Source organism: Malus sylvestris, chromosome 7 (genome assembly GCF_916048215.2).
Source record: "Malus sylvestris chromosome 7, drMalSylv7.2, whole genome shotgun sequence".
Taxonomy (NCBI): domain Eukaryota; kingdom Viridiplantae; phylum Streptophyta; class Magnoliopsida; order Rosales; family Rosaceae; genus Malus; species Malus sylvestris.
In genome coordinates this window covers 30003279-30030584 of record NC_062266.1, presented here as the reverse complement: position 1 = coordinate 30030584, position 27306 = coordinate 30003279, and the positions used below count along the sequence as shown (strand labels likewise).

General features: G+C 36.0%; 5 protein-coding genes across 5 annotated transcripts; 2 read left to right on the top strand and 3 right to left on the bottom strand.

The window, feature by feature from the left end:
• On the bottom strand, positions 1–3693 carry LOC126629264 (protein NRT1/ PTR FAMILY 5.1-like). The gene is made up of 4 exons (XM_050299232.1): positions 3387–3693; positions 3080–3297; positions 1897–2453; positions 1–1034 (listed from the first exon to the last, which is right to left on the bottom strand). Exons 1-4 carry the CDS (start codon positions 3493–3495, stop codon positions 143–145), a joined length of 1776 nt encoding a protein of 591 aa, XP_050155189.1. The 5' UTR covers positions 3496–3693; the 3' UTR covers positions 1–142.
• Positions 3694–13954: 10261 nt separating this feature from the next.
• Positions 13955–15809, top strand: LOC126630434 (peroxidase 4-like). Its single transcript, XM_050300568.1, has 3 exons — positions 13955–14495; positions 14580–14771; positions 15020–15809. Exons 1-3 carry the CDS (start codon positions 14229–14231, stop codon positions 15569–15571), a joined length of 1011 nt encoding a protein of 336 aa, XP_050156525.1. The 5' UTR covers positions 13955–14228; the 3' UTR covers positions 15572–15809.
• A 488-nt stretch (positions 15810–16297) lies between these two features.
• Positions 16298–18477, bottom strand: LOC126630435 (mitochondrial dicarboxylate/tricarboxylate transporter DTC-like). Its single transcript, XM_050300569.1, has 5 exons — positions 18083–18477; positions 17789–17850; positions 17040–17398; positions 16750–16940; positions 16298–16647 (listed from the first exon to the last, which is right to left on the bottom strand). The coding sequence occupies exons 1-5, from the start codon at positions 18377–18379 to the stop codon at positions 16591–16593; spliced, it is 966 nt and encodes a 321-aa protein (XP_050156526.1). The 5' UTR covers positions 18380–18477; the 3' UTR covers positions 16298–16590.
• A 2228-nt stretch (positions 18478–20705) lies between these two features.
• Positions 20706–23487, bottom strand: LOC126627718 (uncharacterized). Its single transcript, XM_050297233.1, has 4 exons — positions 23063–23487; positions 22575–22710; positions 22048–22111; positions 20706–21435 (listed from the first exon to the last, which is right to left on the bottom strand). The coding sequence occupies exons 1-4, from the start codon at positions 23325–23327 to the stop codon at positions 21295–21297; spliced, it is 606 nt and encodes a 201-aa protein (XP_050153190.1). The 5' UTR covers positions 23328–23487; the 3' UTR covers positions 20706–21294.
• A 2776-nt stretch (positions 23488–26263) lies between these two features.
• Positions 26264–27248, top strand: LOC126629861 (uncharacterized). The gene is made up of 2 exons (XM_050300002.1): positions 26264–26419; positions 26898–27248. Exons 1-2 carry the CDS (start codon positions 26371–26373, stop codon positions 27089–27091), a joined length of 243 nt encoding a protein of 80 aa, XP_050155959.1. The 5' UTR covers positions 26264–26370; the 3' UTR covers positions 27092–27248.
• Positions 27249–27306: the final 58 nt, after the last annotated feature.

Here is a 27306-nt window from a genome sequence, read left to right as displayed (position 1 = left end):
GAAGCATAATCCACATGATGTAATATAAACTAAAGATCGAAAGTAAAAAAGTTTACATATTGGCAAATAAAAGTGGACTAATCATAATCCATATTACAACGTACGGTAGTCAGTATACATGCACCAAACATTCTAACTTTCTTTAGACTTGTAGTCCAAGTGGAGGAGTGGGAATTGCTGTAACCTCCACCATCTTAAGTACACAACCCTCCTCCACTTCCACAGACTCCCTTTTGTAGATGTATTTGCAAGATGCCCACAAAAATGCCCCTAAGTTGAGAATAGATATGACCATAAGAAATCCGTAGTAATAATCCAAGTGACAGTCATTCAAGTTATTCGCAATCCAACTTTTACCCCCATTCCTCCTGGTAATTTTATCCACCATAGTTACCAGAAAGCTATTCAAGAAGTTACCAACCCCAATCCCACTTGTGAAAAAAGTTGTCCCAAGACTCTGCATGTCCTCCGGAGACTGATCATAGAAAAACTCTAATAACCCAATTGCATTGAATACATCAGCTATCCCTAGGAGCACATACTGGGGCAGCAACCAAAAAATGCTCATGGGTACTATTTCTTTAGGCCCGTTAACATGGTGCACTCTAATCACATACATTCTCCTAACTTCCACAGCATAAGCAACTGCGATGGCTATAACTTGTATCATGAATCCAATGCCAAGCCTTTGGAGAAGTGTGATTCCCCTAGGGTTTTTAGTTCTAGCACGTACAAGTGGCACAAAGTAACGGTCGTACAGAGGCACCAAAAGAAGCATCGAGAGGGTCACAAAGCTCCCCAAGGAGGCTGCAGGGATTCGGAAGTGTCCGCCTAAGCTTCGGTCGAGGGTGGTACCTTGTTTGACAAAAAGAGTGTTGATTTGTGCCCAAATGGTGCTAGGAATTAGTGTGACAAGCCATATCATGGCCATTCCTACAACAAGCTTTGTTCCTTCAACCTGAGTCACAGTGCATGGTGCCCTTATTGAGACCTCTGTGTTGTCGTCATCTTTTACCGCAGCCTTGTCCAAAAACCTATTCAAACAAGAATTAATTCGTCCGATTAATAACTTAATATATCAAACTATCTTACATAATTTTTTTTCTAGATATTTCTTGTCCCAAGTGCTAATGAGAGGAGTTGTGAGGTTTTGTTTGGGTTTAAGTCTCTGAGACAATTAGTGGTGGATACTATGATGCCATTCCATACATGAGACAACTTGACTGGAGAGATTGTGACCATTCGAAGAAAGATACCACAAAAGTAGTGTTATGAACAGTGCACATGGGAAAATTTATTAGAAGGAATGGCTAGAAAAATGTCACAGAAAGCCACCATTGCATTTGCACAGTAAATTTCCTAGTTATATATGCACATAAAATTAGTGGGCGGCCGGTCCCCCCTTCACATTTGTTCATTCCACCAATGCAGAGCTTTAAACTTGGAGGAAAGGCTACAGAATCGATATCGGGTCTGAATCTAATTGATATATATGTCCTTAGAATATTCCATTCCAGATAGAAAAAGGGTAACTTTTTCCCCAAGCTACAATTACTTCACAATTTGCAATTAAAGCAGTAAATTAGTGGACCCGTTCTAGAACTATTTTAGTCTTTAGATTTTAGTTTTATTTATTAAAAAAGATAAAAATAAATAAAAATAAAAAAAGGGGAAACTTAAAGCTAATTTTGTGATTTTTCAAAATTTAGCTTGATTTTGAAATCAACTTTAGTTTTTTTCACAAACTAAAATTGATTATCAAACAAGTTTTCAGTTTCTAACTTTTTTTCAAAAAAAAAAAAAAAAAAAGTGAAAAAAAAAATCAAAACGAAATTGTATCCCGCGTCCCATAAGTAATTATGAACTGATAATAACAGTATTGATTAGATAGCTTACCTAAAAATTGGAGTGTGGTACATCTGGCGTTTTCCACTATTAACGTAATGTTGTGGTTCAAGCTCATGAAGCTCAGATTGGTTGCTAGGGAGCTGAAGATTCCTATTTTTATAGGCAGCAATGGGAACTTGAATGAAATCTCTTGCAGGGCTTTTGGTCTTACTAACTTTGTGCCTATACATTGGGGTTCCAAAATAAAAGATGAACAAGGATAACACGAGACCGACTGTGGGGATGCCATACCCTAAACCCCACCCCAAGTTTTCCTGAATATAAACAAGGCCAAGAGTTGCAACTAGGGCACCCAAGAAAGAGCTGAACATCCACCAGTTGAAAAATGAGGCCTTGAGCTGTTTCTCATAGGGGTCAAAATCGTCAAATTGGTCCGCCCCAAAGGTGGATATGTTGGGTTTTGTCCCTCCAGAACCTATCGCTATGGTGTAGAGAGAAATGTAGAAGAATGCAATCTGTGAAGTAGAGGCCTTGTTGCAAACGCCATTGGTGCAACCTGGTTTGAAGCTTTTGAGTGAAACAGCCATTGTCAGAAGCATCATTCCCTGTGTTCAAATAATTCTACAAATTAATATTGTTTTACATGTTGGTTGTCGTCTTTAAGCCATCGAGGTACCAAGTTTGGTGTTTTTACTGATGAATACAAATAATTTCATAGCCTCTTTCTGTCAGTTAGTAGTTCAGTTTCCATCAACGTTGGAAGCATTAATAAAACAGAATATTATCTCCACATATATTATCTGTATTTTTATAGTTTATCATATATATATGATATATATATATATATATGAGGTTAATGCAAATCATTAGCATGTTGAGAAATGAGATTAGTAATCAGATGAGCCATGCATCGGCCCCACAAGGGAAAAGAAGAAATCTTATTACCCTTAATAAAATATGATCCAGAAAGATGGTGTAGTCTCCTTAACGTAACTCTAGAGTTTGTGGAACAGTCGTCACCTTAACCATAGTCAAGAAACAAATTTATTGAAGCAGAATATAAAACGTTGAAATTTCTTAGATCAAAATAATTTTTATTTATTTTGTTACAAGTGATAATTTTAATCAAAATAAGGATGGGAGGTCGAATTCGGTACCGTAACTACTGGATTAAAACGATCACATGCAGAATAAACTTTCTTAAAGTAGATAAGTATTAATATGAATTTACCATGACGTATATGAGGGAGGAGAAAGTGAAAGTCCAGAAACGACCCAAGTAAGAGTCGGCTATGTAAGCCCCAAGAACCGGTGTCAACCATATTGCTCCAGACCAATTATTGACATTCCTGACTGAAGAAACTGTGTCTTCATGAAGTTGGGTGGTCAAGTAATTCACCAAATTGGAAGCTATTCCATAGAAGGCCATCCTCTCAAATGCTTCGTATCCTGAAAGATTGCATTTAAGATTTGGTAGTAACAAATTAATTAATGAAATTTTTGTATAAATTAAGCATGAAATTGTTATGATAAATTACCAACAAGGAAAGAACAAGCTTTCCATTTTCCAGTCTTGGAGGCATGAACAGGGCGTCCCTGGAGATCGACCGTGCCGTCTCGGGTGTAACCAGCAGCTTTGGCTTCCATCAGAGAGTTTGATGAGAGTAATAACTGAAGGAAGAACTATATGGCATAAGAACTTAGCTTAGCTAGCCAAAATATAGCTGAAACAATATATTATACAAGAAGGGGAAGTGGTAAATCTTATTTTATAGCCCTAAAAGGTGTATTGTAATTGTAATGCCACGTCATCAAAACCAAGTGGGAGTTAGAGAGTCTTGAAGTGAGAGCGTTTATGCTGTGAGATGATATTGTTGATATATGTATTGCTTTGATGGTAACAGGATGATACACAAGGATCCAAGGCGCTGCTTAATTAGGTACAACTACTAATACAAAATACCCAGCTAATTTTATAAACACCCAACTAATTCATTCGCTAGCCAAATTAATTCTAGTAGCTCGTGCTTGAAGTAGTCTATAAATTCCCTATTGAGTAAAGTATGTAGTTAAGGAACATCGAAATTGTTGAGAATGAAGTCCACATAAATAAGAGGAGAGATTTTGCATGTGCTTATATGTAATTGCACTACTTCCCATATTACCAATTGGTTTTTTTGTGGAACCTCAACTTTCTTCATGGTATCAAAGCAAGTTATGTGTGACACCTAGCGGCCACACGTGCTCTACTTCACCCAATCTGTATTGTACACGTGTTAGGCTTGAAAATTCGTCACACGTGAGGGAGCATGTTGAGAATGAATCTCACATTGATGGGAGAAATGACCTTACATGTACTTATAAGTAATTGAGTTACTCATCATATTGTCAATTGATTTTATAAAGGAACTCCAACTTTTTTTAGAAACTATTGTAGTCTTTTTTTTTTTTTAGAAAAAGACTTGTAACTCATGTGTGACTAAGAGCATTTACATTTGCACTCAAGATTAAGCTTGGCTCTCCCTGCCCCCACTATAGCTTCTATATGAAAAAAATATGTGGTCCTTTTTCCCAACATGGGAAACACGTTTGTACTCACCAAGAGAATTAACAAATCGCCTTATCCTTTAAGTCTAAATTTTAATTGAATGGATGTGCTACCTACACACTCATTTTTATTTTTCTCATAGCCTTTTAATTTTTAGCTGCCGAATCGAATGAATTAAAGAAAATCAAAAGATAAAATTTACAAGAGATGTGTAAGAAGTAAAAAAAGATGTATGGATAGCATATCCCTAATTGACTTGTGCCCCCATCTCTTTGATATTTTTGGGATGTGGTCCTAATAATTCTTAATCCTTATTCAGGAATTGTGCATATTATTCACTAATGCAAAATGAAAATTTTAATTAATCAAGATCTTAATAAGGAGTTTTTCCCTCTCAAACCCTTTGAAATCTTCATGAATGGCTTTCAAGACCAGGAATTGGAGTTTTGCAGCGCCTAAATTTGAAGTGATACCATCACGAACTTATGAAATCCGAACTTTAAACCTTAATTTCTTAAATTAATATGCCTAATGGCGCTAATTAGTCTACACAACTATCTCAAGAGTATGTTCAGACCCACTAGGCCGGTTCAAAGAGATATTAGAAGAATTTCACACATCACACTGATAGCACACTCTTTTTTATTTCTCGCATACCTCTTGTTAATTTTTATTTTTTTATTTTCTTCAATTTATCCGATCTGATGGCCGAAAATTAGAATGATATGTGAGAAGTAAAAAGAGGTGTGTGATAGCACACCTCATCGCACTATATGTCCACTTATATGTAAATTTTCCATTGCTAGTTTATGGCCTTCGGAGTGGAGAAGGAAAGGAAGACAAAGAACGCAGAGGGTGGAAAAGGATAGAACTGATTGCCTCATTTTCGTCTTTACATTTGGTTGCCAAATTTTCCAGAGAGGGTATAAGGTAATGATTCCATACAGTATTCCCCACTTCATTTCGAGTTACACTCGTGTACGGACTTTGTAGGGGAGAATAATTGTTAGTGCTCCAAATTATATTAATTATATTTTTTGCACTTCTTTAAAATGTCAATAGCAGCTCTCCTAAAAAAATTTATATATATCGTTTCTTTTAATTTTCTAAAGGTTTACGACTTTTTATTGTTTGTTAAAGGAATTATAAAAAAGAAAGAATGAAAAGAAAAACAAGGTAAGATTTGAGAAAGGGATAGAACAAAAGTTCACAAAACTATGAGCTCGTTTAGAGAAAATATTTTTGAGTTTCAAACCGCTTAAAGTACTTTTTACAAGAATCGTCAGTTAGTTGCTTCTCTTGAAAAAGACTTCAAGTGATTTTCTTAGATTAGTTTACATTTTTGTCACTTAATACTACAATCTAGTAGTATTCTCTCTTCACTTATAAGTGAGAGGTTTTAGGTTCGATTCTCGTCAAAAGTGAATTTGAACCACATTATTGCTAGTCCATTATGAGACTTAGTCTACCTCCTTCCTTTGTGTAGATAAAATCGTTTGCTCAAAAGAAAAAAAAACATATTAGTTTACATTTTTTTTTAAATAGAAATAGACTTCATTAAAGAGAAAAACCCCTAAGACAACCAATTCAGGTACAATAAAAAGAAAGGCCTGACAGACCTCCAAAAGAAGAGTTCTATCCCAACATTAGTTTACACTTTTAGGTTGAACCAAAAACATTTTCCGTTTGTATTCTTTAAAATGTACCCCTTCTCTTTTATTTTTCTTTTTCTTAAAGAAAACCAAAAAAAGTCCATTTGTTTATATATATCATCTCAACCATCCATTTTATAAGGTCATGGTTGCATCTTGCATGTGAACCCCACATATAAACTTTTTGTTTTTTTTAACCAATAATATTATCTACACTAAAGAGGTGTAAGAGTGGAATAAGCCTCACATTAGGCTAGCCATAATAATGTGGTTCAAATCGACTTTAGTGAGAATCGAACGTAAGATCACTTATTTACAAGCGAAGAGGAATACCACTATACCGTAGTACTAAGTGACAACCCCACATATAAAATTTAAACAATATTACTTTGTAAAATTCACATAATCAATCGTAAGAAACATATTGTTAAATTTTAGCTTAACCACAGAAACGGAGAAGCCATGGACGTTACGTATATATGGATGCATACATGATAACTTGTACATTATAATTGATTCGACTACCAAGTTTCCATGTGCATCAAAGTATACAATGCATCATTTGACTCATATAATCACATTGAATTCTTGTAATGGGACAAATATTATTGCTTTTGACGAATGGTTGAGATCATGACTTCAATTCCTAGAACCCTCGACAGGCAGAAAACATATATAGCCTTTTTTTTTTTTTTTTCTGGTGGTGCAAGCAGTGGCGAAGCTACAGAGGGACTGGGAGGGGCGGCCGCCCCTCTCCTTGCCGGAAATTAAGCCCATGAACGTGGTTCCGCCCCTCTGGTCTCGTCGGAATGAATGGCTGCACTGTAATCTGCGGATTGGTTTCTGGGTTTCTGCTGCTGCACAGCAGCAACTTATGTAATTTTTTTTTAAATCCCTCATGCCGTTTCATTTAGTATTTAAAAAAAAAAAAATAATCCTTAAACAAACGACGCCGTTTCGTTAATTGCTTAAAAAACAGAAAATTTTAAAGGGGACCACTGTCCCCGTGCCTTCCATTTTTCAAAGTAGACCTTCACTTTTTGAAAACCACCCCACTGTTTGAAAACCTTCAGCACAGCAGCCAACCTGATGGGTTGGTTTTCCACTTCTCTCTCAATTTTAGATAAAATTTTTAACTTTCTAATTTATATTATCTCTAACCCTAATTGATTAATTAATACAAAATTTTAGTTAATTAATATAGAATCATAGAGTAATACACTAATATAGTTATTGATTATTGATTTTTGCATATAAATATGAATCCTATGAATGATTATTGATGAATGAAATTATTGTCTAGAGTAAAAATTGAAGTCTTGATTATTGATATTAATCTATTAATTGAATTTTTGTGTATTAATTGGTATTGATTAATTGAATTGTTGGTTTAATTAGTTAGTACTCATATTGACTATAGTATAGCTTACTCTAGAATTAAGAGTCTAAGACTTTTTTCTTTTCTTTTTCATATACAGTTAAACAATGGAACGATACTATAAGAAACAGCTTAAATCCTCCTTCAAATATTCCGGCTAGTCCTTCTTCGAATATTCCGAGTAGTCCTCCTTCGAATATTCCAAATATTTCTTCTTCGAGTTTTCCGGGTAGTTCCCAACAAAGTGAGGTCACTGAGTTGGATGAAATACTGTCTAATCTTCATGTAAACCCTGGACATAGACATTGAATGCTTGATTATTCACCTAATTATCGTGAAGCAATTCGCCGACATTATCTCCAAAACAATCCTTGTCAACCTAAAGATCACATCATGCCCAGAAAAGTTAGCAATAATCGATGTTTTGTCACCCGTTGGTTTGATAATTTTAAGTGGTTGGAGTATAGTATAGTAAAAGATACCGCATTTTGCCGTTATTGCTATCTATTCAAGTGTGATTTTGATGAAGAGGGAAATGCCGGAAGTGATGTCTTCACTGAGATTGGGTTTACAAATTGCCGGAAGTTCGCCCCTCCCTCCGATAAATTCTGGCTTCGCCACTGGGTGCAAGCCTTTGATGATGTGAATGCTTGACAATATATGTGTATGATGATTTTATCTTGCATGTTATGTCATGTATTTGTGCGATGGTTTATGTTGAACTATTGGTAAGTATATATAGCTAGCCATGAATTAGGTAGCACCCATGTTTTATTTATTTATTTTATTTGAGCGACATTCTTATTAATTTAAATTATAATTAAAAAAAATATGAACTTGAGTGCTGAATTGAAAAACATTATTCTAGTCAACTTAATTATACTTAAGGGCCCTAATTTTGACCGACTAATATTTCTAAGTTAGAATTTAGACGTCGGTGCCGATCTTTTCGGAATCGTGATGACAAGAAATGAGAGATAATATTCTTTCATCGCATTGAGATCAATGCAAAATGATAATGCAACACTATGTACTATATATGCATGATTTTATTAATTTGTTTATTTTTTATTTTTTAAAAAATGAAAATAAAAACAATAATTTTTTAGTTTTCAAAATTTAACTTGATTTTGAATTTCAATTTTAATTTTGAAAACAAGTATCAAACAAATTTTCAATTAAAAGAAAAATAACTATAAAAATTTAAAACTGAAAACTAAAATGATTATCAAACACGCCAAGACAGATCGCAAATTGGTATTGGCAATTTACCTGTCCAAATAGCACTGGAAATTGAGGTTTTAACTGAATCGTCCAACCCAAATCTAAAATTGTTTTGTTTTGCATGTCCTACACATTATTGCATATTTGCATATGCTTCATCATTAAAAGCATCACCATGTATGTCGTGGTCCATCATATTCATAGTACTTTGGTTGAATAGTGTATTACCCTTGTCTGAGGTTATATATGTGATCGTAATGTTAGCTATATTCATTCAATGTACCTCACTTTTGTAATATTTCCCATAATTATTCCTCACAATATTAACGATCTTCAACTACACAAATTATGGTCTGATTTGGTATTGAGGTGATTCTGAAAAAAGCTGGTATAAAAAAAAGCTAGGAGTTTTTTTTGTGTTTGGTAAACATTCAACTTCAGTTTTTTTTCACAGTTTTGGATGAAAAAAAAGCTAAAAACAAGAAGCTGCAAAAAAACCCAGCTTTGAAAAACCGGTTTTTTTCACATATATTTTACATAAAAGTTTACCAAACACTATAATACTACTTTTTTTTTCAAAAGCATTTTTACAAAAAAATTTACCAAATACTCTACAGTTTTATTTCACAGCCGCTTATTCTCACAGCACAGCAGAAACAGTTTTTTTTCAAAGCACAACAATACCAAATCAGCTCTAAATGCCATTACCCATTTCTTACATTTTAGTTTATACGAACGATATTCTGTGTGAAATTTATCTAAACTACATATTCAAATTTGAGTAGAGAAAGAAAACTACACTGCTCTAACTTGATTAAGTCCACGTCTTCTTATAAAAGGAAATTGCTGCCTAAATATGTGAAACTGACATTCAAAAAATAGAAGTTTATTAAATATCCCTTCAAAAGGCGACAGACCATCGCTTTAATCTCTTTTTTCCTCCTTTCAACTCCAGATGATCATCATATACGTATTACTCTTTCGTTAACTTTATCTTAACAACGCCATCCGGACCATTCATTCAGCATGATTTATGAGCAGGGAACTTTTGACAAGAACAGCATTTTAGTTTGCAAGGTGAAATGGGGTTTTGTGAAAATTGACTGTTGCATGACATCGAGGGTAAACAGCAACAGCAACAGCGACAACCCAACCAGATACAATCAAACCTAGCCACACCCTAGATTCTATTAGCTCTCAAGAGCCCCTACCTAAGCAAATGGAAGTCTTTTCTTGTTTAATTTGTGGCCAGAACCTGTCTTTGCAATTGGATGTCTATTGACTATAACCTTAATGCGGGACAAGGCTATTGGCGTCCTCAAAGGCTAAAACCCCACCATTTAAGGCGGTGAATTGATGTTGAGCCTTCATCAACTCATAGGATGCGTTTGTTGCACCGGACTGTCTTGGATTGGACTAACTTCAGGACTAAGCTGGACTGGCTTAGACTAGACTAAGCTGGACTAATTTAGTGAAGCGTTTGGTGCAGTGTCGGATTAAAAAGCAGGATTATAATATTATATTATTTAATCTATATTTATTAATATTTTATTTTTAATTTAATATATCAATTAATATTTTGTATTACTTTATCTTATTTTTCTAGAGCCATCTTGCTCTCCAATCACTTCGTCATCTTTTTCTCTGCGTCTCCCTCCCCATTCCCCTTTTCTCCCATTTTTGTCCCTCCTTTTCTTTGTACCAGTCTCCTTCCCCTCAAATTTTTTTTTTCCGATTTTACTTCTGTACCCTCTCTCCCCTCCCTCCCTTTGTATTTATTTTCTATTTTCTTCAGATTTGGTACATGTATTTTCTGGACAAATCATAGTTTAGCAAGAGCCTGAAACACGCAATCCAGGATTTCTTTGATTGATTTGGCTTTGGCGGAGAATTTGGAGAAGGGTTCAACGGCGACGATCTGATCGAGGCTGTTGTTGTCTAGCCACCATGGCTGATGTCGGTGGTGGAAGAATCTGGGTCATCACCTCTGATCAACGATGCCAAGCAGCCCAGCCACCATGAACGTCTGAAGCTTCAAGCAGAGAGAGGAAATACAGAAAGAAAGAGAGACGCGGGGACTGGGTAGGGGCGAAGTGAAGAGGAGAGGGTCTTAGCAGTCCGCTCCTTCTCGAGGGGTCTCGCTAAGACCACCTAGCGAGTGTTTTAGTCGGAGCGAATCGCACCTAGTCCCATTAAACTTAGTCCCTCTTGCAAACAAACACTGGACTACACTAGCTTTTAGTCTAGTCCAGTCCAGTGATGTTTAGTGAAGCTAAACAAACATGCCCATACAGTACAAATGTTAGATCATATAGCCGACTGGGTCTTTTAACTTTTTGGAACATACTTACATTAACATTTAACACGCTATTCACTAAAATATTAGACTACATACACTTTAGTGTACTTAAATTGTACAAAATTTCATAATCGAAACTATTTATTTTCTTAAGTGTCATTATTAAAATATCATATGTGCAACAGATCAATCAAATTGGAAATATTGAGATATATGTGTGTCATAAATGCTGTCAGTTCATGAGGATGCTAATTGTTACTAATTAAAACAATCAATTTGCTCAATATATACTAGTATATGCCCACACAAAAAATGTGTGAAATTTTTTTACTTTGGTTGTTAAAATTAAAGGAGAGAGGAAGAGAGAGGAAGAGGGTTCATGAATGTAGTTTTAGTTTTTTTTTTTTTTTTTTTTTTTTTTTTTTTGTGGGTTTGAGAAACCCTATTTATTGTTAAATGGACGATCTAATTATAAAATGTGTACAAGAAGAATACGTTAATCACAAAGAAGCGGTTGAAAGATGACTTCATTATCTTAGCCTTCCATTTATACTTCTAACAGTTTGAAAGATGACTTCATAATACAGTGGCTAAGATATTATATAAGTTATATAAGACAGTACAGTATTCCAGTTTCTCTAAATTTATAGAGGTATTCATCAATTTCCCCCCTGAACTTGTGACTATTGGCCAATTTCCCCCCTCAACTTTAATTTTGGCCAATTTCCCCCCTCAACTCTCATAATTAGTCATTTTCCCCCCTCAACTTTAATTTGGCCAATTTCCCCCCTCAACTCTCATAATTAGTCAATTTACACCCTATTGTTAATTTTTTTTTAATTTTCCATCTATTTTTCTATTTCTTTCAATCTTTCTAATAACTTTCAACAAAGTACTAAAATTAACATAAACTCACCTACATAATATAGGGTAAAATGTACAAAAACATAATATAATTAGTATGTGATATGGGTTGATTATAAGAAAAAGTTATGAATCGGGTTTAAAGCATGTAGAAGAAGAAATAATAATCCTAAACTCATGGATTAGACCTATTTCAATAAAATGAGTTATTCTTAATAAGGAGTCCAAAATTATGAATTGACTAGCTATTTTTGCAATAAAGCTTGATTCTCCGTAATTTACTTGAACTTAGCTTTCACTTTTATAAAGAAAATTGTATTCACATACAAAAATGTACACATCAATCCTTTTCGTTATCAATTTTGTATAGTAAAAAATCAAATAAAATTACTCCATACTGATTTATTATGACTAATAATATTATCTATGATAAATTGTAAAATTCTAAATTTTAATCTATTTGTAATAGGATAAAGACATACGAAAATGATTAACATACATCTTATTTAGTTTCTTACACACACTTGTTTAATTATGATCAAATTAAAAAATTAACAGTATGGTGCAAATTGACTAATTATGAAAGTTGAGGGGGGAAATTGGCCAAATTAAAGTTGAGGGAGGAAATTGACTAATTATGAGAGTTAAGGGGGGAAATTGGCCAAAATTAAAGTTGAGGGGGGAAATTGACCAATAGTCACAAGTTCAGGGGGGAAATTGATGAATACCTCAAATTTATATGAAGTATATATCAAAGTTTTGTGGGTGACAGTGATGTATCTGCTGCCAGTTGGGCGCTGCATGCAGCATTTGCAAATTGCAAAGAGTAGTCTCAATAATAGGGCAACCTATTGAAATTGGTCCAACATCGCTGTTCGACCCCACAACAACAACAACAACAAGATCAATGAACTTCTTTGGCTTCCTACATCAACAGCCGCACGTCCAGCCATTTTTGTATCCATCATTCATTATATTCATGTAGTTACAAAAACGTACGGACATACCGAAAACAGCAGAAGTTTATGTGAAACAAGAACTCATAAGCATTCAATTTAGTTCGAGAGTTGTCGAAACGAAATGATAGAGTTAGGGTTAGGGTTTACATATATATTGACGCGTGCATGCATGCAATCAGAGAAAGACAATTTGGCTTGAATTTGGAATCTTTATCACGTATTCAATCGCTGACGAAAATGCCAAAATGATGTCTAGACATACCGGCTAGCTTAGCTACGTAGACTCTAGTCTCTAGGACCAGAAACTTAAGTGGACATGATGTATATGTGAGCAGAAACATTTTATCGTGCAGCACTATCATAAAAGAAAAACCCAACGAGAAAAGAAAGGGGGAAAAAAAGCTCCTTCTGCCTTTCAATTCTGGCAAACAAAGAAAAACAGAAGAATATGCCTCAAATAGGACAATGAACAGAGCCATTGGATTCATCTGCTACTCTTCCACTTGGCATATGGACTTCTGTTAAAATCCAGTAATTATGGGCCTGTTTTAGTAAGGAAAGAACTTCGGGTTTAGGGGAATGCCATGACCCATTAAGCTAGAACTCCTGAAAGAGGTACTTCTTAAGTTGGGTTGGGTTATTGAAGTGTTTGACAAGTTTTAGTTCCCTTGGGTCAAGGCGAGAATATTCTGTTTTAATATATATTAAAATGTGAACATTCAACCTAACATTATTTACGATTAAAGATACAGTCTGATTATTTTGATGTGTGATTCACACTCTCAAGTCTCAATACTTACAAGGCAGTTTTGGAAGGTGAAGTGTAACTTTGGACGGTGACATAATTGACATGAAACTGCACATTTTTTAAGACTAGTTGGTGAAGAATTGATTTAAGACAACTGTTTTTCTAGCACGCGGTGCTGAACTTTGGCTCAACGCTCCCAAAAAAACCTTTGAAGCGTGCGTGATGAAACCTCTACAAGACTACGCAAGACCAAAGGTCTCTCAAAAGATGGACATTTCAACCTGCAGGGGCCCTTCCTTGAGCTAAAAGACATAAATTAGACTAAAGTGGAACGTGTGTACAGTCACAAAGCCAAAAGGTAGAATAATAATTTGGAAAAACGAACCTTGTATATAATTGTGTGTAGAAAAAGTAGCGAAAGCAAATATCTATCCGTCTAGCTTTACCTTTAGTCCCTTTAAACCCAATTATGGATTGTTATTTTACACCAAATATTCCCTCCTTATCAAAGCTTGTTAATTTGCTTGAGTTGTGACTTTGTGTGGTTACTAGGCATGAAAAAATGTCGGTTATATATGTGTGTGTCTCTCTTATACTAACCTAGCTGCTACTGCTACTGCTAGAGAAAACTGTAACATGGCTTGTTAATTTGCTTGAGTGGTGACTTTGTGTGGTTACTAAGCATGAAAAAATGTCGGTTATATATATATGTGTGTCTCTTGTACTAACCTAGCTGCTGCTGCTACTGCTAGAGAAAACTGTAACATGGCTTCCAGTTACAACTTAGTCCTGCTTATCTTGGTCTTTGCTGGTGCATTTCTCGAATCCAATTGCAAGCTCACTAAAAATTTCTACAAATCCAAATGTCCAAAAGCATTGTCCATTGTGCAAGAAGAAGTTATAGCAGCCATAAAAAATGAAACCCGTGTCGGGGCTTCCTTGCTCCGTCTGCATTTCCACGATTGCTTCGTAAATGTAAGTATATACCATCATTTAATGTGCTCATTGAGCCATTCTTTAACTGAAGGGGGATGGCATAATTTCTTTGTTAAATCTCAGGGTTGCGATGCGTCGGTGCTGTTAGACGATACTTCAAACTTTGTTGGTGAGAAAACAGCAGTTCCTAACAACAACTCCATTAGAGGATTTGAAGTTGTTGATGGAATTAAAGCTAAGCTTGAGAAAGCATGCCCTGGAGTGGTCTCCTGTGCTGATCTTCTAGCTCTGGCTGCCCGTGACTCTGTAGTTTATGTAAGTAACCTATCTTAATTTCTTTCAAAAAAATGCACAAGCATAATTGGTTACAAACTTTTAGCCAAAAATATAATGCAGCAGACTCTAAACAGACAAGAAACCTTTCAGTGTCTCTCAAGTTTATAACCAGTTCATTTGTGCATATTTCCCTAATTTCGTCCACCAAGTTCTCAAATTTGAAGTAACACTTTAATTAATCTTCTTCATTGGCATCTATTTTTACATGGAAATACTTGGATTTGCAGTTAGGGGGTCCTTCATGGAAAGTTCGTTTGGGAAGAAGAGATTCAACCACTGCTAGCAGAAGTGCTGCTAACACCTCCATTCCTCCACCAACTTCCAACATAAGCGCTCTCATTTCAAGCTTCTCAGCACAAGGCCTCTCGTTAAGGGACTTGGTCGCTCTTTCAGGTTCTCATACTATTGGCCTTGCAAGGTGCACATCATTCCGCTCACGTATCTACAATGAATCCACCATCAATGCTGCCTTTGCCAAGTCTTTGCAGGGAAGTTGCCCGAGGAGCGGAAGTGACAACAACCTTGCAAGCCTTGACCTCCAGACCCCAACACATTTTGATAACTTGTACTACAAGAATCTGTTGAAAGAAAAGGGACTTCTTCATTCAGACCAGGAGCTCTACAATGGAACTTCTACGGATAAACTGGTTAAGAAATTTGCAAATAACACCTTTGTATTCTTCAAGCACTTTGCCAAGGCTATGGTCAAAATGGGAAACATCGATCCTCTTACAGGAAGTCAAGGCGAAATCAGAACCAATTGCAGAAAAGTGAATTAAAATTTTACAACATGGAATCATACAAGTGTGTAACTAGTCTTTTTTTCTACGACAACAGCAAGGTTGATGTGTAGCTCTGGGTCGTCGAACAACAACAGCTGCCAACTCTACTCTCGCATAAAGTGAAAAGAAGGAACCTGGCCACTGCTTTCTTATACCTAAGTTGTCTCTGAAATTCTCTTTTGTTCTGAGACAAGTTGTCACTCAAACTCTCTTTTGGCAAAATGCTTTTTGTTCATTTTGGCATTCGTTTTGTTTGGTTAGTACAGAGTTTCGGTCACGTGTGTGTCATTTCAAACAAACAGAGGAGGAAATACCACTAAACCAATAGTCGACTGGTTAAAATAAGACCGAAGGGAAATAAAATCCAATTTGATTCGACAAGCGGAGTAAGGGAAAGAAGTTATAAGTCACAAAGAAGTTCCGGATGGAAGCCCTTCGTTGTTAATGGTGTCTCTATTGCATGGCATTTCCCACAACATTTTCACAAAACAAAGGGGGAAAACAACCATGAGAAGATACAATTTAATTGGAGAGTGCAACCCGTAATTAATTTAATTGAAGAATTGGTCAAAATGTAATAATTTATCATATGGCTTGCACTTCAAGCAGGCTTAACCTTTACATGGAGGTGGATTACCACACAAGGTAGGGTTTCAACTATTATATAAAACCAAACTCCAAAATCGTTGTACATAAAACCAACCAAAGAGGAGGAAACACTACTAAACCAAAAGTTGGTTAAATTAGACGAAAGGGGATTAAAATCCAGTTCGATTCTACAAGCGAAGTAAGGGAAAGAGTCACAAACCCTTTCGTTGTTAATGGTATCCGTATTGCATAACATTTCCCCAACATATTCACAAAACAAAGGGGAAACAAAATATGAAATCAAAAGGAAATAGACAAATAGTGAGGCTTAAGTAGGCAGAAATCCTAAATGTAATTCCAAGAGTGGACAACCATTGATGCAGACTAGCCTAACTGACTTGAGATCTCACCGCAGACTTCCAGATTTGCTACAGTCCAATTGATATCTCGAGATTCCGAATCTTTTCCAAGACAAACCATGTAGTCTGCAAAATCAGGCAGCATGATAACATAATCATTACTAATAAATAGATGTGTGCTTGTGCTTGTGCTTGTGTTTGTGTTTGAGAGAGAGAGAGAGAGTGTACCATGATAGGAAGTGCAACACGGCTAAAACATGTGGGGAATCCAGTAAAGAAGCCAAGAGGACCTCTTGATTTTAGAATTGCAAGGGCACAATCCAGAGAGCTAGCATATCCAGTTTCTTGTCTGACTATGCGAATGTGTTTTGAGGGTAAACTGCATGCTGCAGCAAAGAATGCTGACAAAGCACTTGCACCTGAACAAAAGAACACAATCAAAATTACATAACACGTAAATACAAGAGAGAAAGGGAAAAGATGGAACTGAGATAAAATTGGCAAGGGGGAGCTTTTACCCAATTGTGCTTTTGCTTCACTAAAACCACAAGACTCCCTGAGATAATCAAGGCTTGGATTATATGATGCGAGCATGCCCATGTCCAACCACATCTTCCTCTTCAGAAAAGGACCTACATAATTCCACATTTCTCGAAACAAAGCTCTCTGGGTTGCCATAGTACGGACAAATGAAAATACGTATCTGTAAATAGGAAATCGTTCGGTTGATTGATGACAATTATACCCAAGATACCCAGAGTATAATGGAAAATTGATCAATGCTCCAGTTGCTCCAACAGCCAACCCACAAGCAGCCTCTTGACAAAGAGTGGGTGGCATTCCCTTGTTGGTAGCAATTGCTTTATTTCTCAAAATCCTAGCAAAAAAGGCCAAACAATCAAAAGTTTGCAAAGTTGTCCACTTCTGAATCTAAAACCAAATAGTTGATGCAACATTAATCCATCATATTACAGAACAAAACATGCATATGCTACCATCATGCCTCTTCCTACTTAAAATCAATTGCTCAAGAGCTGGACGAAAATTTATAAAGAGAAATCCCAGATGGCATCAGTCAGTCCTCAAATCAACGGGAAAAAAAAGGATTACATGAGCTCAAGAGAAACTCGACAGATATCTACACTTCAATCTCCATAAAACAACAAAGCTTGTAAATTCTTGAATTAAATAACAAACTACAACAACAGTAAAGAATTTACTTTGAGAGGAAAAAATTAATTTACTTTGAGGGTTCTAGAAAACTTACTCATACAATCCCAATTGCTGGCTCACCGTCAACACATGAATGTAAATCGCCCCGGGAAGAATCTGCAAACAACAACGAAATCTAACAACATTCATAAAAATGCATGTTAACAAAAATGATTTAAATGCTCACAAATCATAAATCTCTGCTAACCCATTTCAATTTCAACATCACAATAGAAATCCCAACTCGGGAAATTTAATTTTTTTTGCCAAATAAAGATAAATTGCAGAAGAAAACGCAAAAAAAGCTTCCAACTTTCTGAGGAAGCGAACAAAAGGAAAAAGTTGGAACCTTGGTATAACCGTGGAGCATCGGAATCTGGCGACACTGAGCATACATACAGCTCTTGGAGTAGTAAAGGGAAGCCCAGGAGCCCGCAAGAACGCCGATAGCTCCGCCGTTGAGGAAGGGTTTGATAGAGGGCCAATGCTGCCGCCACCGTGAACAGATGAAAAGGGGGTTCGAGGGATCAGCAATGTCGGCTTTGTCCTTCCTCTTCTGGCGGTGTTCTTCCATGATCAGACCCAGCTCTTTGTTCACGAGCACGTCTTTTGGGATTCCAATGGCTGATCTCAGCTTCTCTTCCATGATCTTTTGTGGTGTTCGCACAGATGCTCTCTCTGTGCTTCTCTCCCGCCTTAAATCCCTTCTAAGGCCATTTTCAACCGATCTGTCAAAATGTTATAGGGGCTAAAAATAGATTGAGATGACACAAAAATTATCTCCAACTGAAGGCTAGGTCAAAGGGCTTGTTAATCTTATTGGGCCAAAACCCCTAAATCAGGCCAGCAGACTAGCCATTTCCAGCCAACCAGCTAACCCTCCAACACCAGAATGTCAAGCTTGACATTTTGTCAGCCCTCTAGTGCCAGAATGTCAAGCTTGACATTTTATCAACCCTCCAACTTAGCCCATTTGAATGTCAACGGCTACTTGGCATCAGCATGATGCCAGCTAGCAACAGCTAGCTGACATCATACTGCCGTCAGGTTATCGTTGGAATTAAAATAAAAATTCTAATTTTTTTTTTCATATAAATACTTAAGTTATTCGTATACAATTTCTCACATACTTTTCACTTTAGCGACACGTGTCACTCAAAATCTTATCCGAAAAATTATTGAAATTACATAAAGATAAAAAAAGAGTAAATTGTAGCTATGGTCCCTTAACTTTAACTCAATTGGAGCAATGGTCCTTCAACTAAAAATCCATTACCATTGGTCCTTCAACTCATCAAAACGTGCAGCTATAGTCCCTCAACTAAAAATACATTACCTTTGGTCCCTCAACTTTAATTCAACTGGAGAAATGGTCCCTTAACTTTAACTCAATTGTAGCAATGGTCCTTCCAACATAACTCGTTTTGATAAATTTTTTTACGTAGTTGACGAAAAAGACCATAATTACACACTTTAATGAGTTGAGGGACCCTAATTATATAAATGGTTATTCCAACATAACATATTTTGACAAAATTTTGAAGAAATTGATGAAAATGACTATAGCTACACATTTTGATAAGTTGAGGGACCAATGGTAATGGATTTTTAGTTGAGGGACCATTGCTCCAATTTGATTAAAGTTCAGGGACCATTGCTACAATTTACTCATAAAAAATATAGAGAATTACTCATGTTAGCGATACGTGTTACTTGAAATCCTATCCAAAAAATTATTGAGGTTATATAAAGATAAAAAAATCCAGAGGCTTATTCATTTGGCGATAAGTGACACTTAAAATATGTCCGAAAATCTTATTTTAATATGGTAATTTAATTTAATTAACCATATATTAATTCAATTAAAATAATAACTCTTTGACCCCCTCAGGTGGAGATGATTTTTTGTCAATGGGCTATGTTTAGCATATGACCCTTTGGCCTCCTATGTTGAAGATAGTATAAAATATAACTGACATTGTTCATTAAAATATAATTTATTGCAAGGCTATAAGGCTAAAGGGAACCCTTTGACCATCTTTCGGTTGGAGATGGCCTAAGTTCTATATTATTACTATATTCGACTCCGGATGACCTCGCCCTTGTATTTATTTAGGAAATGACTATTCATTCAGTCATTTTTACTTTTATACACTTTATTAATTTTTTTACCATTAATCTTCTTCCACTCATCAATTCGATGATCGGAAATTAGAAAAAGAGTGTGAGAATTAAAAATAAGTATATGGATAGCACTACATTTATTTAATATTTAACCCTCATTTAATTGTTTTACTATTGACAAATTATTAGTGATGATACTCGCCATGACCGTTACATGCATGATACTAATTATGCGGTTAAATTTATTCCCGATTTTAGTCTAAATCGAACTTTTCATTTAAAGTTTTAACATATGATTTCTAAGTCCAAAAACTACTTGCGCTACAAATCTACCATGCCTCAAATATTATAAATGTTTAGGGCATGCACTGATAAAAGAAAAAATTCGTAACCTTATTTTGCGGTTAAATTTATTTCGATCTTAGTCTAAATCAAACTCATTTAAATTTTCAACATCTGACTTATGAGTCCAAAAACTACTTGAGCTACAAATCTACTGTGCCTCAAATATTATAAATTTTTGGGTATGCACTGAAAAATTAAAAAAAAAAATTAAATTGGGAAGTTGGAAAGATACACCACCATTCAAGTCTGTGCATTATATAATGTCAGTATGTCACCAACATCCAAGGCCAACTCAAACCAACAAGGCTCTCTGCCTTATGAGGGTTGGAGATGGCATGTCTATCGTATGCAACCTTACCCTTACTTTGCAAAGAGATGGTTTCCACAACTCGAACCCGTGACCCTTCCAAAACCAGAATATAAAAATCATCATGTAACAAAGTATTAACTACATTGGAAGAGGCATGAAACTATCCAAATTACAGAGAAGAAGAAGATGAAGGTTTAGAAGGAAATCAAATCTTGTATTAATAGTTGAACAGATTACAGAAAATGAGAGAAAATTCACAATTTACACTAGCCTACAAAGTAACTAACTCTAACCTTCTAACAAACTCTTCCTAATCCAACTACAACCATTCAATCATAAACCAATCTCCACCATACATCTGTTACAGCAAAGATGCAAAGCCATGCATGTAAAACTACACATTTAACAGTTATGCTTCCACTTACATAATCAAATCAAATCAAATCGGATGCAAAACTTAGTAGGTTAAAGAGACGCTACAAAAAAGGGTCGACAGGGACCTCGAGTGATGGTTCCAATTGTCACTTTCGTGGAACCTTTACACTTTCTCATACTTTCTTTCATTTACTTGCTTAACCTTCCTCTCTTCTTCATCTCGAGTTGACTGTACACAGAGATAAAAGAATTCTAACTATCAAGAACTTACAGCGATGTAAATTGGCGAGTGGTGGTAGTTACATCAGAATTAGTTGGTTGCACACTCTTGTGACTATATAGAGAACACCATGGGTTTTGGCTCCCTCGCTTTCTATACGATGCACTATATAGCTCTTCCATTTACTCTAATCAACTGAATCGACTTCCTCTTCTGACAGTTCAAATGCATCAATCTCTGCGAAATATTTTCTCTTTTGTTCAATCTCATCAAAAAAAGCTCTCTGCTTCTCGCAATCCTCTTTCCCAGCTGGTACTGCACGCTGCTTCTGTACACACAAATTTAAAGTGAATAACTATAAACCCAGAGCTTATGGTAAAATGGAACTTAACTTATTTGACCACAGGCTGTCTAGATAGGAAAGTAACAAGAACTAGCTGTTTCAACAAACATAAAACCTCCTAGAACAAACTAAAGGTCCCTTGTAAGTTTGAGGATCGTTTAAACAAGTGAAACGATAAACAGACCATATAACATTAAGTGGAATATTTCCCCTCCCTTTTTGTTTTTTACTAGCATAGAAATAAAAACTAATAGATGATAAAAAAAAAAAAGTTAACTCCAAAAGTCTGCTGCCGGAATCAAAACACTGAAAGAGAATTTCTCTCTCAAAATGTAGCCCAAACAACTCAACCACACAGTAAAAAACCAATAAATCTTGCCATAGACATACTCTTTGGGTGTCAATACAAAAACATGTTGTTTGATAGGCTTGGGTATATATATAAATTCTAATTCTGATAGCACAATGTTGTTTTGGATTGATATGAAAGCACAACAGAACTGATCAATTTATTGTAGGAACCAGACCCCAAGTCAGATAAAAAGTAGCAGTTTCTACCCGAGACTACAAAAAAGTTACCATGTTAATGTAACAAACCTTTTGGTGAGGAGCCATGGATTCCTTGGACACACTGTTGCATCCGCTTGCCTTTGTTTTTTTCCTGTTTCAAATGGGAAGAAGACATACAGCAGCATTAGCAAAACATCACACGACATGGGAATGACATGTCTCAAATGAGTTCAAGATAGAATTTCTCATATGCATCAATCTATAACGATACCAATACACATGGAATATCAAATTGAAGCATGACAAAGGGAAAATCAGAATGGTAGAGTATATGGTCACACTAAGAAGCAATAGATCGTGTATTTAAAGCTTACTCATTTACGAAACGCAGGGTGTTGCAACTTATGAGTTCCTCAGCAGACCACTAGAGTGATATGTTATTACATTACTCTTAAAATCAATATCGTATTATATTCATGTACTGACAGTCTACAATTTTTTGATGAACAACTTCTTATAGCAAGGCAGCTAAACTTTTCACAACTCCAAGCAATGACATAGTTTCCACCCTTTATTTCCGCAATCCATAGCACTACAAGGAATTAGACACTTACCCAGCATTCCGGGTCTTTGGTGCAGTAGGACAACTCCAAGATCCGTTGTTTTCCTTCCCTTTACCCTCCCCTTTTACTGCAGTATGTCTTCGAGTATACACTGAACAAGGCTCAAGAGCCTCACGATCGCTGGTACCTAAACTCGAAAATCCAAATATACCCGTAAGGTCTCATCCACACAGATCTTTCAAAGAAAATGCATAGATGAAGTATATTCACAGGAGTTAATTAACTTCCTATTGAAGCATAGCATCAAGTTCAATTCAAGTATTCAAACAAAGCATTCAAAATACGCACTCAAATGCAAACACAGAGCAACACATTTCAACTAATATCAATAGATTCAAGGTACGATTAAGGATCGAAACGGACAAATTCCAAGCGACCTCTTGTTCTTCTAGAAAAATCCAGAAACCCTAGATTCCCAAATTGAAATTAAAGCCAGAACAAAACAGAAATCGCCATAGAAAGCGGAGAAGAGAAATTACCAGAAGCGGAGGACGAGACGGGATGAGGGCGAGGAGGAGTGGAGGGAATCGGAGGCGGAACTACGGAGGGCTTAGGGTCTAAAGCGGAGAGGAGGTTCCCGGTGACGGAGGCGAGCTTGGGATTCTGGCGTTTGAGCTTGACGGTGGAGGCGGACGAGGACTGCGAAGAGGTGGCAGTGGCTAGGGTGGTGGAGGAAATGGTGTTGGTGCAATCGGAGAGAGGGTTTGGGGCTCTCAGTCTTCTTCTGGATGGCTCAGCTTCCATTTCTTTTTTCTGCTACTTCATAATTTGCTTCTTCTTTCTTCTTCTTTATATATGAATGACTCAGTGAGTGAGTTGCGAGCACGGAAGAGTGTGGCGGAAGCTACTTTTGGAGTGGCCGGAAAATTCTGTTTCGTCGTCCTTTCTTTACCGAGTTACGAGTTAACTCGCAACTCGTAAGTCGGTGTTCCGGGTTATGGGCATAATCAAGGTTGGGTTGGGATTGCGGCCCATTAAAAAACTGGGCTGAGTTCCTTTTTTTTTTTTTTTTTTGTTTTTTTTGTAGAAAAATCTTTGGGCTGAGTTGAGTTGGTGTCTTTTGAGTCATTTGAACCGAAAATCGAGTAGAGCCAATACCAAACCGAACCAAACGTTTGGAAATATTTAGGGCCTGTTTGATATCCTACTTAAAAAAAATTATAATTCTTAAAAACACCTTGGATGAACTTCTCTCAAAAACAGTTTTTTTTACAACCCAAAAACTTGTTTGGTATCTAACCTGGAAACTATTTTAAATCTTCAAGGATTTAGGCTATATAACCCAAAAACTTGTCTGTACAAAGCCATTAGGTGGCAGTGGCTGAGGGAGGATATTAAGGTCTGTCGAGATCCGAGAAGCGACCCAAAAAATAATCACCAAGACCCAATATCTTAACGACTTGATTTGGAATTCTCAATTTCACAATTCATACTATGAAGTCATGTTGTCTTCAGATGGGTTTTGTTCACATATATGATGGCGGGTTGCTAATTTCAAATATTGCCATTGAAATTGAGCAAATTGAGTTTGAAATAAAGCTTTGGTAATGGTGGGGAGGTGAGTTTGGGGCTTGCGGGTGATTAGAGTGAGAGGACGATGGGTCAGGGATGGTGGGAAGAAAATATCTCAATCATTGGAAAGATTCATGTCACGGTCATCGGAACATCTCTCTTAACGCCGGAAACATGTCTCTCATCACCGCCAGTTACTCTTAGTTGATGTTTGGTGTCATTGGCCTCAACGCCAAGGTCCTGCAGATGTTGCAAAGAATGAAGAAAAAAAAAAACAATAAAAACGTACTTTTGTTGTTCTCATATTTGAGGCTAGTTTTTGAGTTATTTTTTAGTTCAAGTTTTGCAAAATAGACTTACCAATCAAATTTTTGAGTTGTGAATTGAGAAATAGTTTTTGAGTTAAAAACTTTGAACTCAAATAGAGTACCAAACAAGCTCTTATGTTTTTTGGGATTTTTATTTCAATGGTCTTTGAAATTGTTTTGACTCCTCACTTTAGTACTTTGAATTCAAAATTGATCAATGTCGTTTTTAAATATAAATATGTCACATCGATGTGGTCTTTTTTTTTTTTATCTCAATTCTATCAAATAACTTGTTAATGTGATGACGCGACACATATGTGTAGCTCATGTGGCTTTGGTTAAATGATTGAGATTCATATAAAAAAAAGTGAACGAAAATCATAGTTGATTAATTAAAATCTTAGGGTTAGGGTAATTTTATAAATTTTAGAGGGTTGGTGAAAACATGAGATATCTCCAAGGGTGTTAATTAGTCTCTGAAAATATTTCGCCAAAATAAACAATTCGGACGTGTCCCAAAGATTTGCACTTTCTCCATGAAATCCATTGGCCTTGATGGTTTCGTCGGCAAATTCACATTTTCTTTGGTTTAAATAATCACACATGTGCTTATTATCAGCAGATTCCATACTTTTGTCTCTAACATGGGCAGTTAGAGCAAACTCAAAACAAACAAAACCGGAAATTATGATTTTCCCAAATTCTAAGATAGTTTTCTAGGTGAGTATCTTATATTCGGATTATCAATCTATTTCTGATATAATACGTATAATGTACATAGAAATATCACCACATCCTTTCATTGAAAATTCAAATTCCATTCAGACAAATACATTGAGATTATGAATTTATTTTTTGTTATAATCAAGGTTCTAAAAGACGTTAGGAGCTAGTCGGGTGACAGTTGGGGCCGCCTATTTTTTGTTATAATCAAGGTTCTAAAAGACGCTAGGTACTAGTTAGACGGCAGGTTGGGGCTTAGCCACTTAGGCGGCTAGGCGAGGGCCTAAGAGAATTTAAATAAATTTATTATATATTGTATAAATAAGTGTCTATTTATACTTAAAGAATCACATAATATATTGGGATACATAAATTACAAAATAAAATGACATATGGATTATAAAGTATTAGAACATATTGAAAACACGGAGAACAAACATATAATGAGTGTTTATCCAAGTATTCAACAAGTTCTTTACATTGTATTGGCAAAATAAAATGCAAAATGAAAATTACCAATTTTATATCTATGTGAGAGTTGCGACCTAGGCGAGTTTAGGCAAGTTAGGCGGGCACCTAGGCAGGCTAGATGGACACCTAAGTGGATCTAAGTGAATTTTCTTAATCAACAAACGCCTAAGGACTAATTGGAGTAGTATCCAACTGCCTAGCGCCTAGTTAAAGGCTTAGGCGGTGCTAAACGGAAATTTTTAGAACAGTTGTTATAATACATGTAATGTGCATAAATTCACGAAATATCAGCACATTGTTTAATCGAAAATCCAAATCCACTTCAGACGGACGTTCATATTATAAATAAATATACTAGAACATTTCGTGAAACTGTAACCGCCACGCTGAAAAAGTTATATGCTTTAGTGATCCGACACTTTTGACTCTTAAGCATCTAGATTTTTACCGCAGAAGTCCAAATGGCAACAGTAGTACAGTACACAAAGTGGATAAAAAAGGGCAGACATGCACCACACCACCGAAGATTTAAAAAAACCGGGGTAAGTGTGGCATTTGGTTTACATCTTCCAGTGTTCCAAGCAAAGAGAAAACCACGTAAACCAGGGGCCACACCAAATCTGAAAGTCAAAAGCTCTGCTTATCGTCTTCATCTGTACAAATAGCAACCCTCCTTTGCTTTCCACTTCATTCCATTCCACCTTATAAACTCACTCATAGGTTTCACTTTATCAGTTTTCACAGACGAAGAAGCAACAGCAATCGAAATTCAAATGGAGGCAATTCAGTCTTGGGTTTCAGAACACAAGCTTACAAGCATTGGTGAGGACACCCAGCACTCTAATCTCCCTCTCTTTTAATATTAATGCTCGATTAAAAATGTTTTTCTAAAATGTACTTTGTTCATAAATGCTTTTAGTAAAAGCACTTGTAATAGAACCTACATTAATGTTTTTAACAAAATTGTAAGTCCTTTCTAAAAAGAAAAGAAAAAAAAAACTTAAAATGTTTCATGCATGTACTTCATGCAGAAAACACTTCAAACGATATTTTAACTCATAAGCACTTTGAACATTTTTCTGCCAAACAATATCGTCATAAGCGCTTTTGGTGATTGCGTTTATTTTAAAAGTACTTTCAAACAAACTCTAATATGTTTTAATAGTTAAGTTTGTTAAAACAGTGTGCTTCTCTTTGCAATACTGCAGCCAAGTTCGAAACCCCCTTCTCTAGTTTAAATTAGATTAGAAGGGAATAATAACAATGTTAATCTCTTTGGTTTGTGTTATCATTATTACAGGAGGAATATGGGCATCGGCAGTTGGAGCATCTCTAGCCTATTCACGAGCAAGAACACCCCTCAAGCCAAGCCTTAGGCTTATACATGCTAGGATGCACGCACAGGCCTTGACCCTGGCTGTCCTATCTGGTGCAGCAGTCTACCATTACTATGTGGACCATGAAGCAGCTGCCCACCACGATGGAGAAAACTAATGCTTCTCCAATAACCACCTGCCTAAGTCAGAGCTCCATTGCATAATTCGACATTATCTTTTTAGTTTCATTATTTTCTCTGTTTTAATTCCTTTCCCTTTTACTAGTTGTTGTATTGTACATCATATATATAAGGAGATCTTGGTTTATTGACGTATTTCTCATGTAAGTTTGAATCTCTTTTCCTTATTATGATAAAAAATAATGATTTTCAT